At 44.0% G+C, this 20,682-nt stretch overlaps 1 protein-coding gene across 1 annotated transcript; it reads left to right on the top strand.

The window, feature by feature from the left end:
- Positions 1 to 4,131: 4,131 nt before the first annotated feature.
- rbm12 (RNA binding motif protein 12) lies at positions 4,132 to 19,354 on the top strand. Its single transcript, XM_080534018.1, is given in 4 exon segments — positions 4,132 to 4,205; positions 9,111 to 9,196; positions 15,286 to 15,510; positions 15,512 to 19,354. Coding segments are annotated over 2 exon segments (2,637 nt in total). The 5' UTR covers positions 4,132 to 4,205; positions 9,111 to 9,196; positions 15,286 to 15,316; the 3' UTR covers positions 17,955 to 19,354.
- The last annotated feature ends 1,328 nt before the right edge of the window (positions 19,355 to 20,682 follow it).

Raw genomic sequence — 20,682 nt, 5'->3', positions numbered from 1 at the left:
AGCTGCGAAAGGCTTCTATCTTCTGTGGCGTCACTTCAACCACAGTCAGCGCAGCCGACGCAGACATGAAGCAGTACGACACATGGAAGGAGCTGCTAGAAGCTACAGCGCAGGATCTACACGGGGCGGCAGATCAGAACAGCCTCTGTACTGCTGAAGATTACCGAAAGGCAGAGATCCTCATACTCAAACGATCCCAGCGGGAGAGCTTCCCAGACGAACTGCGGCTCCTGAAAGCAGGTAAATCTGTCGCATCCAGCAGCAGATTGCTCACCTTGTCACCAGAGATGGATGAAGAGGAGGAGCTCATTCGTGTTGGCGGCAGACTCCGTCATGCTGAAGACCTCGAGCCGTCAGCTGTGCATCCTATCGTGCTGGATCCTAGCCACGCTTCTACCAGACTCCTCATTCAAGACTTCGACAGTCGTCTGCACCATCCTGGGCCCGAGAGGGTGTTTGCGGAGATACGACGCTCATACTGGATCCTGCGGGGCCGTGAAGCGATACGTCGTTACCAGCACACCTGCACGGAATGCCGACGCTGGAAGGCCAGACCTTCCGTTCCCAAGATGGCAGACCTGTCGCCCGCCCGCCTGCGCCTCTTCAAACCAGCATTCTTCTCTACGGGGATGGACTGCTTCGGGCCATTTCAAGTCAAGGTGGGAAGGCGCACGGAGAAGAGGTGGGGTATAATTTTTAAGTGTCTCACCACCAGAGGTGTGCACTTAGACCTCCTGAACAGCATCGACGCCGACTCGTTCTCGATGGCTCTCCGGCGATTTATCGCCCGCCGAGGGACACCCGCCGAGCTGTACTCTGACCAGGGAACCAATTTCCGGGGAGGAGAAAAGGAGCTGCGAGAGGCGTTCGCTGCCCTGTCACCAGATCTACAACAGCAGCTTGCCAAGCAGAAGATCAGTTTCCACTTCAACCCCCCGGCAGCACCCCACTTCGGAGGAGTGTGGGAGAGGGAAATCCGTTCTGTAAAGGCGGCCTTGTACACTACGGTGGGAGTCCAGTCAGTCACAGAGGAAGTGCTAAGGACCGTGCTGCTTGAGGTGGAGGGGATACTCAACTCCAAGCCACTGGGTTACGTCTCGTCCAGCCTCACCGACCTTGACCCTGTGACGCCAAATGTTCTGTTGATGGGGCGGCCCGACGGGTCCTTACCTCAGATCGTGTATCCAGAGACTGAACTAATGAGCCGTCGTCGCTGGAGGCACTCCCAAGTTCTGGCAGATCGCTTCTGGTCTAGTTTCCTGCGGAACTACTTGCCTAGCCTGCAGACTCGCCAAAAGTGGCACTCGACAAGAGACGACCTCCCCGAGGGAGCGGTCGTGATGCTGGTAGACCCCCAGCTTCCACGAGCCCTGTGGCCCATAGGCCATGTCACCAAGGTTCACCCCAGCGCTGATGGCCACGTCCGCTCTGCAGTCGTGAAGATCGGAGATCGTGAATACACCAGACCAGTGGCCAGGCTGATCGCCCTGCCATCGGTCCCGACCAACGAGGAAGACCACAGCACTGTCGTCACCGCCACCGGCTCGTAAGACATTAGAGACTTTGTCACCTTTCTTGGGAGCGAATGTACTCCGTACTTTCGGGGGCGGCTGTTAGAAAGGTTCCAATGTTCTAGGTTATATTTGGTTATCATTTCCACCTTAAGAGCTAAGCTGTGCGTAATATCACCTGCCACCTTAGGTGCGCAGTGCATTCTGGGAATCTGGGCCGCATTGATTCAGATTGGAGAAGAAGTTGGAAGTACCACACAAGTTTCTCGTGTTACCAATTCAATCAGTTAGCATCGTTGTGCAGCACTACAGTGTCAATGTGCGTCACTGAACTACTGTAAGTACAATGTTTCACCCAGTATTTAGGTTGTACATATTTGTTGTGTTGATTTGGATACTGACGTTTTCTGCACTCTATACTAGCACTAGCAATTAGTTTGGACTTTCTATGGCCGCCGTTATAGCGTGCTCTTCAATGAAGCTCGTTTGGCGCAGTTCACGCTGCAGAGATTGTTATTTGAGTACTGGCTTAAGTTGGTGTTATAATTCAGATTGTATGGCAAAGTGTACTGTTAAGTAGCTTAATGTGTATGGTTAAGTTACATGTACTTTTGTATTGTAGAATGCATTTGATATTGTAGATCAGTACTGTATTATTAGTAACAACATGTGTACTGTAATACCTCTTTCTGTTTATTGCAGAACCACACATACACCCCGTGTAGTGTTTGCAAGCATCCTACCCATGCCTGAACTGTACCCTGTTTGACCCACTAAAGAAATCTGAACCAAAAGTCAATCTCCTGTCATGTGTGTCCTGATCGACGCCCCGGGGGCGAATGGAGCATACTCCCATTGAACTATTCACCGTATACAGTCCTTTACCATAACCTCACTAACAGAGTTGGACTTGTGATCGGAAGGTTGCGAGTTCAAATCCCGCCTGAAACCTCACCACTACTAGTGTGCCCTTGAGTAATGCACTTAGCCTTCAGTTACTCCAGGGGGAATGTCCCTGTAATTCGTAATTGTTTGGATTAAAAGTGTCTGCTAAATGGCAAAATTAATTAAAATTAAAAAAATTAAGAGGTAAAGAGGCAGAAGAAGAAGAGCAAGAAGTAACAAAGGACAATGACAGCAGCACAGCAAGTTGGCTTCATCACTAGATTTCAAGGATCTTATTAAAGATTTTGCTACTAAGAAGGCCCAGCGTTTAGCTTTGATTTGATTTGATTTCTTTACTCCTATCTTGAATCGTTGTGCATTAGGCTAGATATAGTTTTTTGCTCTCCAGGTATACTATTCCACAGTACTGCCGCAGTGTAAAAATAAAAATCTTCCCATTTCACATTCAATTTCGCTGGCACCATGTCTGTGTTGCTCCCTCTTGTATAAGACACGTTTGTCTTTGTGTGAAACAAGCAATGCTGAGTCAGTAAATATCTCTGCTGTAATTCTTCATTGATCTAATCCTGACAGTATTATGGCCAACTGATCTTTACAAGATCTACATTTATTTAGACACAATACCACCCCATTAAAATTATATATTTTTTACTTTTTGTGTGATTTATACTTTTATAATTGGGTTCCAATCTTCATTTAATTATACTTTTGTCCTTGTGTTGTTCAAGTCTTAATTTAATAAGTTAAAGAATGTTGAGATTTCTTTGCTGAATTGTTGATTCCTGTATTAACTGTAATTTTAAATTACATTTACAAAAGATGTCCATCATTGGATTTCTTGCAGTGCATCAATAGTTCATCAACTTAAACTGGGTTTAGGTTGATGGGTGGTTTAGGTGGGGGGGCCCAGAATCTCTAGCAGCGCCCCTGCTACCAGGTGACTGTGGCAGTGGTGTAATGAAGGCACAGAGTGGAGGAGGTGCAAGGTTGTGTATAATTCTAAAGACTAAACAGAGATTAGCAAATGTAATGATATTTTTCCAACTCAAGAGGTTGTGTTTCCTTAGAATACTGCAGTGATGGTGTCTAATAGGCTTCCTGTCCAATGTTTTTATTGACTGTTTCTATAGTGATTCAATGGGCTTTAGCGTGGATGAACTAGCTTGCCCCCAGCTTGTTATACAGTGGGCCGGTTTCACAGACAAGGCTTAAGCCTAATCCTAGACTAAAAAACATCTTCAATGGAGATTTTACATTGAAAGTGTGATTTAGTCCAGGACTAGGCCTTGTCTCTGAAACCGGCCCAGTATGTTATAGTAAGTAAGTACGTAAGTAAGTAAGTAAAGCTTTATTTATATAGTGCCTTTCGTACATGAAATGCAACTCAAAGCGATTATGTGAGATATAATCATTGCATTTATGAACATTTTACAATGAACAATTAGACATACCGTTTCTGGTGTATCTGAAATTTGAGAGATTGAATCTTTGTAACTCTCTTGACATGAGGCTTAAATGACAGATTTGAATCAAGCTTGTGGTGGTTTTTGTATAATGGTAGTTCAGCTTCCTACACTAGTACTGCGTAGTGCTGCGGCTGCAGCTGGACCGTTCTCTGGAGTTCCGCTCCCGCCGGTAGAGGGTGCTCGTGTCTCCGCGGTCTGCGCCAGGTTTCATCAGACCGACATTTTACATTTCGTGCAGAGGAAACAGAAGAACGGGGTGGAGAGGACGCACGAGAACGCCTTATTTGATTAAATAAGATCTGTTTATTAACAGATTATTTCGGTAAGGAACATATAAAAGCACAACAATACACAAAATGGCAAAACTAAAAGATAATAATGGTTTCTATGCATTCGATATAGAAACTAATGCAGATAACCTCCTAGCTAGGCTAGCTGGGTGTAGTTAGCTACTCTGTTTTTGGTAGGCCTGCCCTGGCGAGCTGTGTTGCTTGCAAGCTCTATCAGTAAGATATGAGGCATAGAAAGGTATTGCATACAGATGTACCTGTGACACTGTGTAGTTGGACATTTGGTGTTCTTCTTGAATTGGAGTTGTGGTTAGTTAGCTTTAGTTCCAACAGTTGTCCGTTGTTTTTTGTTTGGCTGTCTAATGCTCTTGCTAATCTTGCAGGAAAGGGGTTTTCATTGTGGGACCTGCGCCATTTTGTTGTTTGTAAATTACAAATCTACATATTTGACTGCCTCGTTCAAGTCTGTGGTGCATGCGTCCCGTGAAATAATGTAGAGTAAAAATTGCCTCCTTTACCAGAAGACATGTCAACTGCTGTGTTGCTACTCTGAGTTTACCGTGGCGTTTTCTATGCAATCCCAGATCCGTCCTTGATGTGATTTTCCGATTGTTGCCAGCGTTTTGTGCCAACGCAATTTCACTGCTATTTCACCAAGTCCCTGTCTGTGTGCTGTTTGGAAAATGTGCAGAAATTCGGAATGGTGGCCAAATATAAGATGTAAAAAAGGCATACTGCTGGCCCTATGCTGTGGGTTGCTCACCTGAAAAAAGAATTAAACTATTTAACATGGATTAGTGCATACCAGTCTGCCTTCATAGTTGGAGAATCCTTTTGGGATGATGTGCTGTGTGGTTGTTAGTCTACTACTGACACAGATCTGGACGCCCTCCTCTCCCACCCAGAGTTTGATCAGGTTTTTACTCCAGATACTTGAATAATTCCCCAATATTTACGTTTCCACTCTACAGTAACCATTTCTGACCATTAGCCTAGTTACGTTGATCTATATCTTCTTTGAAATGTAGTTAGTTTGAGAACAACCATTTTGCAGTGGGTATGTGTTGGAGCATCTTCAGGTCGTCACAACAACAATGCCAAAATGTGAGTCACAGTGAGTGACATCATCTCATCATCTTCTATTTTTCCCCCCTCTTTTTTTGTAACCTTTATTTTAGCAGGGAGTCCCAATGAGACCAAAATCTCTTTTACAATGGAGCTCTGCATGTCACAGTTTACAACCACACATAGGGCTTTCATACCGCCAAGGAACCGTTCCGTTTCGCGAACCAAGTCTGGAACCGGCCAGCGTGTTCAGACTGAAAATAAATAGGTTCGGAGCCTGAAAAGTTGGTTCGCAGCGGAAACCAGAAAATAGTGGTTCTCAAGCGGGAACCAAAATGTAGAACTATGACGTCTTCAGTGGGTGTGTCATATTCTTGGCTGCAAAGACCAGCAAGAAGGAAGGAGACAAAATGTAATCTAATCTAAATCGAATCATTAGTGATTAAACAAATCCTAATTTCTTCATTTCCAGTGAAGTAGCTGCCATCTTGTTGTGACATTTTTGTTTATCCCGTCTCTTCGTCACCCAGCGTTGATGACGCGGATGGTTCTGGTTACACTGGTATGAACACGGGCTGGTTCGCCAGACAGCACCGAGGTTCCAGAACGCAAACTGGAACGGTTCCTTTGCGGTGTGAAATCCACAGGCTAATTCATATTGGCTTTCTGCTGTGCAGGGAAAGGCAAGATGTATTCCTATAGAAGAAGCCCATTTTAAATCTTAGCTTTTTAACAAGTTCATCCGTATGTTTTCTGAATATATAGCACATGCGCACTTTATTAGGAACATTATACTAATACTGGGTAGAACCAAAGTTTCAAAACCGCCTCAGTTTTTCGTGGCATTGATTGCACAAGATGCTGGAAACATTCCTTTGAGATTCTGGTCCATGATGACATGATCGCATTCTATTGGATTCAGATCTGGTGACGGAGAAGGCTGCTGAAGAACACTGAACTCAACGTCATGTTTGAAAAGACTTTTGACATGGTGCATTATCATGCTGGAAGTAGCCATTAGAAGATGGGTACATTGTGGCCATGAAGTGATGCACACGGTCAGCAACAATACTCAAATAGGCTGTGGCATTCAATAGGGATGCTCCGATCTGGATTTTTGGGGCCGATACCGATCACCGATTTTTTTTCCTCAAGATCAACCGATACCGATACCGATTTTTTTTTAAATACATAACTGTAGGCCTACTGACTGGATAGCCTACATATTTTTTGCTTTTTAGACAAAAGTTTTGATCCATTAGGCACCAAGCAAACGCAGACCCATTTTTATGGCATAGTAAAAGTCTGGCCTATCACCCAGTTAGGGCCTGAAGCCCAAGTCAGTCGATATGGCTGTATAAAAGACATCATAAACGTGGCCTTAATGGTTTACATACTGTTACGTCCTCCTATGTTTTCTGTTCAGTTATCTGTCTTCCCCAGGGGAAAAAAATGTAATAAAAAAATCGGTTTTTGCGATCGGCCATTTTTGCCGATCACCGATCGAGTCATTTGGAGTGAAATCGGCCGATTTAAATCGGTGGCCGATAAATCGGAGCATCCCTAGCATTCAAGCAATGATTGATTGGTATTAACATGCCCTCTGTGTCAAGTGTGCCAAGAAAACATTCCCTACACCATTACACCACCTGAATGAATGCAAAGGTGTACAGGTGTTTCTAATAGGCATGGGTGTTTTTTGTTTTTTGATACCGGGAAACCATCCCCCATATAAAACGATGCGACTTTTGGTTAAACCGTGGGATTCAAAATCACATTGTTGTAGGGCTTTGACTGAGCCGCCAATTTCAATGTCAACATCAATGTCAACACATCCGTCGATTAAATCCTGCATGAAACTGCCATACGTCACAACTGCGACTCAGCCTTAAATGGTCCATGCCCAGTTCCCACCATACAAACAAGCGTCTCAGCAGCGTCCACTACAACATAGCAATTTGATGGTTTTGACAAAAACCTTGTTGCTGTTTTGGAAAAACCTGGTTCACGGTTAAACCGTGAAACCGACCAGGTCCTAATAAAGTGTTTGTTAAGTGTAGATGCAGGATACAATTATTTACAGATAATCCAATATTGATGATATGAATAGTGCAAATAACTGGACCAAGAATCGATCTTTGTGTCCAGAGAACCAGGTTTAACACCATCAGTTAAGACTGCATTCTGTCTGTTAAATAATTTGTAAAAAAAGAAATCGACATGAAGCCTGATCCAGGCCTATTGCAGTCAACCTCTGAATGAGTAGGTAATGGTCGACCGTATCGGAGGCCTTGGAGAGATCTATAAATAAGGCAATTCAATGTTTTTTTTCATCTAAGACGTAGCAGCAGTTGCAAAATGTTTGTTTTTAAACAATCGGGACATCAAGAAGATGCAGAGCAACGTCATACATGGCCAGGCATGGTTACTGTAGATTGGAAACGTAAATATTGGGATTTATTCAAGTATCTGGAGTAAAACCTGATCAAAGTTCAACTGTGATGGGTGAGCTGAGAAGGCTGTCAAAATCTGGGTCAGTAGTAGAGTTGGATAATCCAGCTAGTTGTTAGCCTACTTGTGGTCAATTGGCTATTTCAGTTGCACTGAAAAGATGGATTTGAACTTGATCACATGCATAACATATATGAAATGGTTTTATTGGACTAGTACTCGTGTGGTAAGTGGGCAAATATATATTTTTGTGCAATGGGCATTTGGATTAAGGCATTTCAGTTGAAATGTCTTAACACTAGAGCCGAGTTGTTGAGAGGATCTACGCTTATGAAAGCATTTGGCATAATTACTGAGGCCTGTTCAATTAGTTTCGCTTGAGATAATGGTGAGGAGGGCAAGAATTGTCTAAAGGTTTGAGTGCTGAACGTGTGTGCTGTGATGTTGTGAATAATCCCAGCTCTAATGTTGAAGATCCTGACTTTGTGCAAAGTATGACTGATTATGCTGCTTGATCTAGTCTAGCGGATTGCCACTGTGCAATAGCGTTCATTTGATGTTGATAAAACTTCAGTAAGCTAGAAAGGTGATTAGGTGTTTGATGTTTTGTGGAAAGATTGACACCTGATCAAGAGGTTGTACAAAGTGCTGGAGCTTGGATAAGTAAGTTAGTGTGGTTCTGGTCTTGGAGGGTAACTGCCTATGAAGGAGAGAGAGGCCTAGTAGGTTTGGTCTGGTTTTCATGGTTTTCATCTGTGTTGTCAGTGTGAGACAGTTGACCCAGCCCAGTCAGGTCATTTCTTCAGACATAAGTAGGCCCTCGCTGGACACCGTCCCCTGATGGTGTTTCACATGGTGTTGTCTTCAGTATGTGTACAGGTTCAATAAATGGAATAGTTCTGCCTCAGGTTTCACAATCATCATATGTCCCTATCAATAATACTTTTTTTGTCACCCAAGTCTCATCATTTAACCCACAGAAGGCTATAGCTTACCAATGAGAACATAGGCCGGACATTTGGGGAATCTTAATGTTAAAATGAATGGGGCTTGGGCTGTCTATTTCACTGCAAAAGGTTTTTCAATAGTGGTATAGTATGCATGTTCATTTTGTTGTTATGGATTGCTGTGATAATTTGTATGCTTTGTGTCAACATGATAATCTATGAAATGCATGATGTTTGTGAATTCTATTCCGTGATCTGGCTTTTTTGGCGAAGCAGCCATTTCAATGACACTGTGCTCCTACTCTTGAAGTAGCCTACTGAATTTCTTTGACCACTTTCTGATGCTAAACCAAAGCTTGAAAATGTGCTGGGGCTGAATCAGAGTGTTTGGTAGAAGTTGCACATGGAGGATGCCTGAAGTTGCCTGCTTGTTTGCTCATGTTTTTGCTTCCATTTCCTATTCTTTTGTTACAGTCTAGAATTGATTTAAATTGCTTGCCGTCAGGATTGGCTTGGATATCCTGTACAACTGTGTAAGGAAGCAGCACTTATTATTACAGGTAAGTGTGTTCATGTTTCCTGAACATAGGCTAACTCAGAATCCTACTTCAACCTCACATCTCCTTGTTTGAATGGTATATCAGTATTTAGCCTAGCTCATTCATGTTTTAACTATGTTTTACCATTGATTCCCTTTTGGCATTTAGACTAGAATGTTGCCCTATTGTGGAAACCTCTTGAGCAGAGTAGAGCTAAGAATGGCTTAGTTGGGTGGGTGGAGTTTGAAAGAGAGCTCAGTAGCCTATATTTATCAATGTGTTTCTGGGCCATAACACCACTTTATCCACAATGATGTCTTCACTCCATGACCTGACCTGCCGAGGGTTGGGTATCACTGGTGTTTTATTGATCTCTGTACCATTGCTGGTTGTAGAATAAAGACCATTTGTATGATTTGAAGACCGTAAACGATTTTCATAAATTACATTTCTGTCTGGACCTACCCTGGGTTAATGTGTATGCCATAGTAGACATGCCTTCTATTCAACTGAACTGAGTAATTGTAAACAATTACACTCTGGTGGCTGCCTCTTCACACCGTGCACGCATGCAGAAACACAGCAGCTAATGTCTGACACTGCCAGTCCATTTCAGGGGGTTATATTATATTAGAGGATGTTGGTTGGAACAACAGACATGAGCACATATCCTTTAGTACTACAATGGACTGTAGATTAAATCATGCTACGAGATTTTCCATTGAGGCAAGATTCTGCGGTTTTCATGCAGAAAACAATATCAAATGGGAATGATGTGAATTCTGCACAAAACACAGCAGCTGGTGAAAGGGGGAACAAGTCGGCAACAAATCCAAATGTTCAGACTTTTATTCTGTAAAATGTAAATAAATGTCAACGTTGTTGAAAATCAATGACACACTCGCTAGTCAAGCCAAAGCATTGCAATGCAATGGACTCCGTGTGTGAGTAATCCCCACTGCTACCTATGGCGCTTTTCCATCAGCGGCTCGCTTCGGGTCGGGTCGCTTCGGGTCGGGTCGCTTCGGCCCGCTTTTGAACAGTTCTGGTTTTCCACTATACACAACAGACCAGGAACTAGTAGGAGGAGTAGGCGATAGTAGGCGGAGTTACGCGTCATAACAGCGCGCCATGGTGGTGACGTATATTTTCACGAGACACAACACAGCCACAACAACAGCGACATGGAGGAACTTGAAGCTATCGTATGCCTTTCCCTCGGCATGTGGTATATTACTAACCGTGATTTTTTTGGAGAGAAAGAGAAAGAGAGAGAGGAAGCTATGTACACATAATAAAGTCATGTTTTTTGAACCCTTAAAACCACTGCCTTCACTTGTCTGCTTTATGAACTGTAGTATCATTGTGTAGTATCATTGTGACATCAAAACGTGTCCGGATAGGGGAGAGGACAGGGAATCCAAAACCATTTGAATGGTATCGATCCTACACTCCTATCACCGTCGACAGCGCGGAGCGAATTCCCAGGTAGAAATATTCTCTGCCCCCGCTGTCAACAAGAGTTTCATCCAGCAGCAAGCGGTGCTTTGCGGGTTAATAACTTTGGATTACCGTGGGTTAGGATAACAATTCAAACGTGTCCGGATAGGGGAGAGGACAGGGAATCCAAAACCATTTGAATGGTATCGATCCTACACTCCTATCACCGTCGACAGCGCGGAGCGAATTCCCGGGTAGAAATATTCTCTGCCCCCGCTGTCAACAGGAGTTTCATCCAGCAGCAAGCGGTGCTTTGCGGGTTAATAACTTTGGATTACCGTGGGTTAGGATAACAATTCAAACGTGTCCGGATAGGGGAGAGGACAGGGAATCCAAAACCATTTGAATGGCATCGATCCTACACTCCTATCACCGTCGACAGCGCGGAGCGAATTCCCTGTTAAAACGTTTCTCTGCCCCCGCTGTCAACGGGACTTTCAACCAGCAGCAAGCGGTGCTGCGAGCAGTAGCGGCCGGGTGAACTCCCGGTTCATTGAGTTTACGGTTAAAAGCATAACTTCTCGGGGTGTCAGCGCGGTGGTTAAGGGCTCAAAATGACCGTAGACCGATGGTGAAGTTAGCAAAGGAGTACAGTGTTTCCTCCAGGAATTGTTACAATGGTGGCGGATTGCCGTGACCGCGCGCGCAGCGACCGCGATTTTTTTCGCGTGCACGCGCATGAAACGCGCACGCGCGCTCAAAACAACGATCTATTTATTTATTTTTAATTTTTTTTCTAATCACAGCCAAAAGTAGAGGATGGCCAAAAAAAATGAAATATGAATATACAGAATATAAACTTGTGACTGACAGTCACATACACACACACACAAAGATCATCAGCTATAATATAATACGAAGTAGGCCTACATGAGCACAAAAGCGGCTAACGTTACTGATTAACTGTTTACTGTAGTGCAGAGAGATGGTAGTCGTAGGCGGCGTATCAAATGACAAAGCTAACCGTTTAATGAAGGACATGAACGATTGTCAACAACACACTCAAGCAGTAAATAGAACAGTCTAAACAACTTGGGTACTACGGACGGAACAATAGTCTCAACCTATAGTTCCGTGCGTGAATTATGTCAACCCACCACATTACAGAAGTAAAATCACAGTCAGATGGAGCATTCGGTAAACAGCTGAGTATCAGCTGAGTTAAAGAAAACAAACTCTTACCTTTGATGAGACCCACATGAGCCCTGTTTTCCCGTACTTCTCCCGTGTGTCTCTTATTGTCCAAATGTTCCCTGAATTTTAGCTGCATGTTTTTCCAGCATGTAATTCCGTTGTCAATAAAAAAATCGTCTCCCCTTCTTTTCCCCTTGACAATACTGTGTCGTTGCTAAAGTGACGGCACATAAGAATCGTTTTTTGACTTGCTAATGTCTGCTAACGTAGCACTTGAAACTGGCGCCGTTCTCTGGACTGCAGCTGCTCCCGCGTTAGCATTAGCATCCATCTTTTCTTCTCCCTTCTCACCGTCACGAGCTCAAATGACACTTGTCGGCCGATCTAACTCTTAACACTCACTTACAGGACTTCTGACACCATGTCGTGTTATTCTATTAAACATACACGTGAGTCCTTCTGTATTTCAATGTAAGTGTCTTTATTTTAACTCGCTCTGTAAGCTCTACAATACCGGTCTCTTGTTGTCTCGTCGTAACCTGCCCACCTGACCTGGGGGGTATTCCATCAACGTCGCTAAAGGAAAATCCTGGCTTATTTTTGATAACTCTCGCGAGACCTATCAGAATATGCCTGGATATTTTTAAGAACTCTCGCGAGATTTATCAGACTAAACCTGGATTTTCCCTTTAGCGATGTTGATGGAATACCCCCCTGATGTCACTACGGTGGCCTGTACACAATAACAATAATACCACAGTTCACATTTAGACCAATCAGGAGCCCTTGTGTCACGTCGTCAACTGAATGTCATTAATCTGATTTTGGATCAGCGGTTAGAGAGAGATGGGCGTGGATTTAGGTGCACTTTTAGTCAACATCCATTATAGCGCTGATCTAGGATCAGATATATTTTAATCAGCTAAAATGTTCAGATTTTTAATTTATTTTTTTGAGAACTGTGGACTGAATCAATTCGTGGCGGAGGAAATTCATTCGTGGCGGCCCGCCACCAATAAATGCATGTAGAGGAAACACTGGAGTATTGTGTTTCTACCACATTCACAGCCGGTGTTATTCACGGGCAAAGACGGTGCATAATAGCGATTTTTGTGTTATGCTTGTTGTAAATAAAAGTTCTATGATGCATTGAAATGACATTAAACTAAGATAATACGATGGTCAGCATAATTTTTCGAATCTTTATTAATAAGCTATTACAGAAACTGTAGTGACATTTTCCAAGAGCGAATGTGGTATTTCAAGATGGCGGTTAGCGAAGAAATCTATGAACATGGGATGACGATTTCCATTGACCAATCAACGGTGTGCAGCGTCACGTCACACGCAGCCTGGCAAAAAGGTTCCGGGTCTAAATTTAGACCCTGGTATCGAAGGGTAGCCAAAGAAGCGAGCCGAGCCGACCCGACCCGGCCCGACAAATGGAAAAGCGCCAAAGAAGCAGGCCAGCCCGGCACGATAGTGGAAAAGGGGCTCTAGTTAACTATAACGCTGCTTTACTCACAAAACAAGCTGTGTTAGCAAACTGTCTAGTTGTTCTAGTTCTAGTATGAGGATGTTTTCCAAGAAAATGTAAGTTGGCTTGCAAGCTAATCTTGTTTTGTGAACCTGCTAGCTATGTAAAGTAATGTTATAGTTAACTAGGTAGTAGTGGGGATTACTCACCGAAATCATTGCATTGCAATATTTTGGCTTGACTACCAAGTGTTTCATTGATTTTCAACAACGTTACATTTTTCCAAATAAAAGTCTGAACATTTGGTCGGTTGCCGACTTTCACCAGCTGCTATCACAAATTTCAAGTTACAGATTTTTATATTAAAGTAAGCTTGTTGCAATTTTCCAATGCGTCTCATCTATACAGTAGCAAATGTCTGGTTAATTAGAATGCAGGTGAAATGTATTAAAAAAAAGTTTACGTTTTGAAAATGGGCTTTCCTATTTCCATTGAGACCTCAGGTCTATATTGTAATGTCCAGACAATTTTTATTTATTTATTTATTTTTACAAATAAATATCTAAAGTAAGTTGTGTCTAGTTTACTAACATAAGTCACAATATTTGGATTTGTGTCAAACATTAATTTGCATAACAGGACAACAGTCCACATTCCAGGTAGGCTGGGGCATGGTCCCACCCTAGTCAACCAGCTTATCCAGTCCACTCCACAAACTTGCAGACTGTCAATGCACTCAGTTGACCCCGTCTTTTAAATCACAATAACACAGTCAAGGCCGGAATTTGGCAAGCGATAGTCTGCCAAATGCAATTAATTTGGACTTAATTTTCATAATATTTTATACACCAGTGTCCCCCCACATTTATCTGCCTGTATCTGCATGCATCAGTGGGCAGTGACATCACAGAACAACAAGCTCTATTAATAATGTGTGCAATGAGTCAAATGAATATGGATGACATTTTAAACACATTAAAGCCAAATAATTTAAATCACTGCAGGTCATTACATTAGTTATGACAATATTCAATTGTCATATTCAATTCTACAAGGCACCGCTTCTCCACACCCAATCCTGCCACTGAGGCCTTCTCCTAGAATACGGCCACCATGCTTTGTACATGAGCAGATCTTTTTGCCACTTCAATCGTGATGGCCTGTTTTTTATTTTGTTAAAATTTAAGAATTTAATGACCTCAAACATGTCTAGTCCTAAAGGTGTGTCAGTTTAATAACACTTTTAGAATTTGGATGATAGTTTTATTCAAGCCATTCAAATGCATGGTGCTCTGAAAATATCTGGAATAAACCTCTAGGCCTTTAATTATCTTGATGAAATGTGCAACACTTATTGTTTATTTACTGTCAAGAGTTGCAGATTAAGCCTACATAATCTCTCCAAGCCTGTTATTTCTGCAGTAACAGCCATTTGTCTTCTTGTTTGCTTAAGTCTCACTAGCTTTGCTAGGGCTGTCCTGAATATTTTGAAGCACTGCTTAGTGACAATGATATTATACCTTAAAGAAGTTAACTTTCATACAAATTGGTGGTTTGAAATGACATTGTTGTTGCTTAATTGTTATGAATTTTGGATGCTTTGGATGGCATAAGATTAGGCTACATTTGGGACAGCCCTATGACTGGCCTGTTTAATGTGCTTTGTTTTTGGTTTAGATATCTACTGACATTCCAACTAATGGCTTATCTTATTGCCACATGTGACTAGAGGCAATATAAGCTACTATGATGTGTTTAATGTCTGTGCAAGAGTGGAGATGATTGGGGAGTTTTAGGCTATCTTGATTTGCTCTACTGAAGAATTGGCCTCCGATAAATACAATCCAAACAATTGCTGTCTTCATCATGGTTTGCTCTGTTTTGTCTTCACTCTCTCTCTCTCTCTCTCTCTCTCTCTCTCTCTCTCTCTCTCTCTCTCTCTCTCTCTCTCTCTCTCTCTCTCTCTATCCTGACAGTGGTTGCCTTTTCTCACCTGCAGGTGTGTGTTGTTGCCTCAGAGACTCAGCAGCATGGCTGTGGTCATCCGCTTGCAGGGTCTCCCCATTGTGGCGGGGACCATGGACATACGCCATTTCTTCTCTGGATTGACCATCCCAGATGGTGGGGTGCATATTGTAGGGGGTGAACATGGTGAGGCTTTTATTGTTTTCGCCACAGATGAAGACGCGAGGCTTGGCATGATGCGCACAGGGGGTGCGATCAAAGGCTAAAGTGTCTCTTCTGCTGAGCAGCAAGACCGAGATGCAAAACATGATCGATCTGAGTCGCAGGCGTTTTGAGACGGGTAGCGCAGAAGGAGCTGCAGGGAACGGCAGCAGGCCCGGTCCCCCAGTCAGCACGGGGGGGAGTGGGAGGGGAGGTTTACCCACCACCCTGCAGGGCTTCAGCAACACCACGCCCTCCACAGTCACCACAGCCGCCTCTGCACACGAAACTGTAAGCCACAAAAATGTCTCCACATTTGCCCCGACTAGTATGGGGAGCATGCCGCCGAGTTTCAGCAACAACTTCGGCAGCCAAAGCCTCCTCATGGGGTCTTCGATGGCCACAGCCATGTCCTCCATGAACTCGGGACCCCCTCCCATCCCCCCCCTGCCCACCATGCCCTCCATGCCGCCCATGCCTTCCATCCCACCCATGCCTGTCCCACCACCAGTGTCCTCTATGCCTCCTGTTCCCACTGGGTCCCCTCTAACCCAGGGTCCCCCTGTTCCCCCCATGTCTCACCACCTCTCTCACATGTCTGGCATACCACCCTTTAATCCTGGTGTCCCTCCCCCTGGTGGGCTGGCCTCGGGCCTGCCTCTGGGAACCCCAAATCACATGTTCCTGGGCCACATGAACCATCTGGCCTCCTTAAACCTCCAAGCCCATATGAAGTCAGCAATGGGGAGTGCAGACGAGTTATTCGTCCACCTTCAAAGCCTGCCGTTTGCTGCCACCGAGATGGACATTAGAGAGTTTTTCCGTGGGCTGGGGGTCGACTCAATCCGTCTGCTCCGAGACAACATGGGTCGGAGCTGCGGCAGGGCTCTGGTCAAGTTGTACTCCCCTCAGGACACCTTCGAGGCGCTGAAGAGACACAGTGGGATGATCGGCCAGAGGTTTGTGGAGATCTCTCCGGCCACAGAGAGACAGTGGATCAGTGTCAGCAACAGCGGGAGTGGGGGTCAAACCCACTCCAAACCCAGCAACGATTCCCAAGAACAGCAGCAGCGCCGTGGCAGCAACATGAGTGCAGCGTCTCCATCGACCAGAGACCGCGCCAGGTCCCGCTCTCCTCACAACAAAGAATTTTGCGTCTACCTGAAAGGCCTGCCGTACGAAGCGGAAAACAAACAGATCTTTGAGTTCTTCAAGAACCTGGAGATTGTGGAAGACAGCATTTACATTGCTTACGGACCCACCGGCCGAGCCACAGGGGAGGGCTTTGTCGAGTTCAAAAATGAAATGGACTACAAGATCGCCTTGGGCTCTCACATGCAGTACATGGGAAGCCGATTCATACAAGTCCACCCCATTAGCAAGAAAGGCATGTTTGAAAAGATAGATGCAATTCGTAAACGGATGCAGGGAGGTGACCAGAAACACAACTCTGAAGGTGTCAAGTACCCTAAGAACTGTGCCCACATCTCTAATATCCCATACAATGTGTCTAAGAAAGATGTCCGTCTATTTCTAGAGGGCATTGCCGTGTTTGAGGAAAGCCTCAAAGTTCTTGCAGACGGTAATGGTAATGGTCTAGGTCAGGCTGTGGTTCAATTCAGGTCAGAGGAGGATGCTATGAATGCAGAGAGATTACACAGGCAGAAACTAAATGGCAGAGATGCCTTTGTACATGTGGTCACATTTGAGCAGATGAAGGAAATTGAGAGAAACCCTCCTCCACAGGTAAAGAGAGGCCAGAAAACACAAGGGAACAATCAGTCTCAGGGCCACGGCCATGCTCAAGCACAGGCCCAAGCCCAGGCTCACCCCTTTGCTGGCATGACAGGAGAAGAGTTTAATTTCCTCAGGAACACGGTAGGCAATCTAAACAGTGGTCCTTTCGTAACTCCATTCACAGCCCCAGGTAATGGATTAGCAGGCCCTCCTCCTTTACCCCCACTGGCAGCAGGCCTAGGGGACGTCACCCTAAGCATCCCCCCACCAATGGTCGCTGGCCACCTGCCCGGCCCAGTTCTAGAACCCTCAGGCTTTCGACCAGGCAGCAACAACGGCCCCCCTGGCTTCAGTCCCGAGGGCATGAGGGACATGCCTCCTTTTGATAACGGCTCTAGAAAGAGTGGAGGCGGCCACAACAGAGGCGGCGGTCAGGGCCGATCCGGAGGGGGCCCTCAGCCTGCCTTTGGCCCAGGTTCTGATTCCCTCAGAGGGCAGCCGGCAGGAGGCCCGGGGAACCCACGGGGGCCGACTATAGTAAAGATTCAGAACATGCCTTTCACAGTAACAGTAGATGAGATCCTAGACTTCTTTTATGGGTACCAGGTGCTGCCTGGCTCGGTGTGTCTGCAGTTCAGTGAGAAAGGACTACCCACTGGAGAGGCCATGGTGGCCTTTGAGTCTCATGAGGAGGCCTCGTCGGCCGTCATGGATCTGAATGATAGGCCTATTGGTGCTAGGAAAGTCAAGATCACTCTAGGATGAGACTGCCTCCCACTGTTTTTTGGAAATAATGGAATCACAATGTCTGAGTTTTGTAAATGCAAAGTTAAGAACTAGCATGAAAGATGAAATGTCTCACATTTAAGCCGATATTTTTTTGTTCTTCTACCAAAGTAATCAAGTTGTTAGTAGCATAGAAATCAAATGACAAATTGCTGCATCAATTTGATGGTATGATATGATTACTATAGTGGGATGTGTGGTTTTCAACTGTTGCCATGTTGACAACGTAGCTATCATGTCTAGAGCTGAACTTTAAATATGCTTTTTCTCTAAATGAAACGTGGATGGAGAGTGTTATTTGTAGTGCTTACATATCATAGCTTTCTCTTTGAAGCATGCTGTATCACCTTGATGCCCTGCGACCTGTTATGTTTCTGCTGTAGATTTAACAATCTCTTTCCTCTACCTGTGCTGTGTAATGCTTTCCTGAAGGGTGGTACTCTCCACATGCTGCCATGCATGGTGTTAGTACAGAGAACAAGCTTTGTTCTGAGGTTTCAGCATTAGCTTCTTTGCTGCAAGCTCTTTTTCCACTGTCAATAAATGCAAATGTCAATGTTGTTGCTATGTTGTGTGAACATTGTGAACATTGAACTTCATAGCTTCATTTATTTTAAGAACTACAGAGATATAACATGTTGTACATAATTACTCCCACTGCAATGTTTTTCTTTGACTATGAGCCGTTTTGCTAAGATGTAGCTACTATTTGAAATGTTTTAGTTTTGTAGTGTTGTCTAATGAGATCAATTGTTACGTTTCATTCATTTGGAAGCTTAATATTTCACAAGTGTGTACATGCTGTCCAGCCGACACCTTTGACAATAAAATTACATTCCTGATGTAATGGTTCTATGAGGCATTGTATGTTTCTCCTATGCTTGCTGATTTTCCTGTGATCAATAAAAGGCTCTACAATGTTCCAGGTATAAGATGAATGCACAGCTCAATCCTGCTGTGTTCTTGAAGAGTAGCCTTTCTGTGTCCAAATGTTGTAGGGTACACTGGGGTGGAGGGAACATTGGTTTCAATATTGTGACTGCTATTTCTGGGGTGCTGGCCTGAAAAGTCAGTCAAGTTGGGCCCTCACAATCAGATGCTCTGACACACAGGCCCACCTTTATGCCCATTTTGATCAACAATTGTCAGGACAATGATTGGGTTGACCTGACAACAGTCCTTTTTGGATAGAGGTGTTGTGCTAAAGATACGTTTGAGCATTTGAGTGTGTGAGCTGGACTTGATTGTAAGGGAGGGAATTGATTTACCAAGAAACTTTCTAGAGCATACAGATAATTACAGCCACAACCTCACATGCAGTTGTCTGACTATGTATGCAGGAAGGATTGAAATGTATTTTTATTGTCACATACGCACTTGACTACAGCTACTGTGAGTAGTGGGGTGAGTCTGTAAGGAATAAGAAGCTAACCCCTAGGCTGAAGAGAAGGTGCATTTGGGGGTTAAACGTCTTCTCCATGCCTGGCATCTGCTGTTTCTATTATGTTGTTCAATGGACTGTTTGGGAGAGTTGATTCACTTGAATTTGTCTAATTTTGGATTGGTGGTGTCAGCCTGGTAAAGTATTGTATTGGCTTTAGTATTGTTTTGGTTTTAGTTAATAAGGGAGTGAGTAATCTACTCGTAGCTAATCCAATACATCATTAATATCATGTTGGAAGAAAATGTTGGCTACTGTGTTCTGTGATGTTGGGGATAAATGCATCACTCACATGGAGTGAGTCCCCAGTTCAATGGACTGATGTTCTATTGAACAGCATGGAGGTGAAGGGATAGATGTTGTTCTTTGAAAACATTGTGACAAAACACCTGTTGAGTGAAAGCTTGATATGGACATGTTGCATGGAGATAACTGATGAACCACTGCACAGCCCCTTGAGATTGACCAACCAAACACTATTCATACCTGCATACTTTCTATTGCTTCAGCCTGACGCTGCCCTCCGCAATATGCTGCTACTCTTGAGTTTTAGTCAACTTCTTGAATATGAATATTTACATTGCTTATGAATTACCTGACTAGAAACATTGAGGAATGTGCTTTATCTAGTCTGCCTCCTGCTTTCCAAGGCTGTACAGTTTGGATGTTGCCTAACGGTAAGTACTGTAATTGTCCTTATGGAATAAGCTATGATGAGTGGGGAGAGAGTCATGCTCTTCTGTGTTGTGATGGCAAAATTGTTATGCTTGTTGAAGGTGTTATAAATGGGTTAAGGTTAGGCAAAACCACAGTCTCATCTGCGATTATAGATCTCACACTTTTAGCTGTGAAGAACACAGGTGGCACTTTCTCCGTTTCCGCCGTTGTCCTGTTTCACGTGTGTGTTTGTCTCTCAGTACAAAAGGTCACCTCTGTCTCTGCCTCGTGCACACTTCATCAGACCTACTATGTACTCTGTATTTGAACTGAGACTGCGCACAGAATTAAACACTAAACATTTTGATTAAATTCAGACCTCTTTATTTCATCGGCTCACCAATAAAGGAATATCTACATTTCCATCACAGTGTCAAGTATCCTTGTATGCTGGTGCTCAGTCTGCTTCATATAAGTCATTTTTTCACTCATTTTCCCTGTGAATACATTAAGACTGCTACAGTGGACATAATCAACCAGTCAGCTGTGCTGTAATATAAAGCATAGAACTGTATTTGTACTGTACAAGTCTGTTGATAACAAAACCCA

This window comes from Nansenia antarctica, assembly GCF_963989245.1.
Source record: "Nansenia antarctica genome assembly, chromosome: 6".
NCBI classification, from domain to species: Eukaryota; Metazoa; Chordata; class Actinopteri; order Argentiniformes; family Microstomatidae; genus Nansenia; species Nansenia antarctica.
Note: the sequence above shows the minus strand (reverse complement) of the source record. Positions and strands in the feature narration are given on the sequence as shown.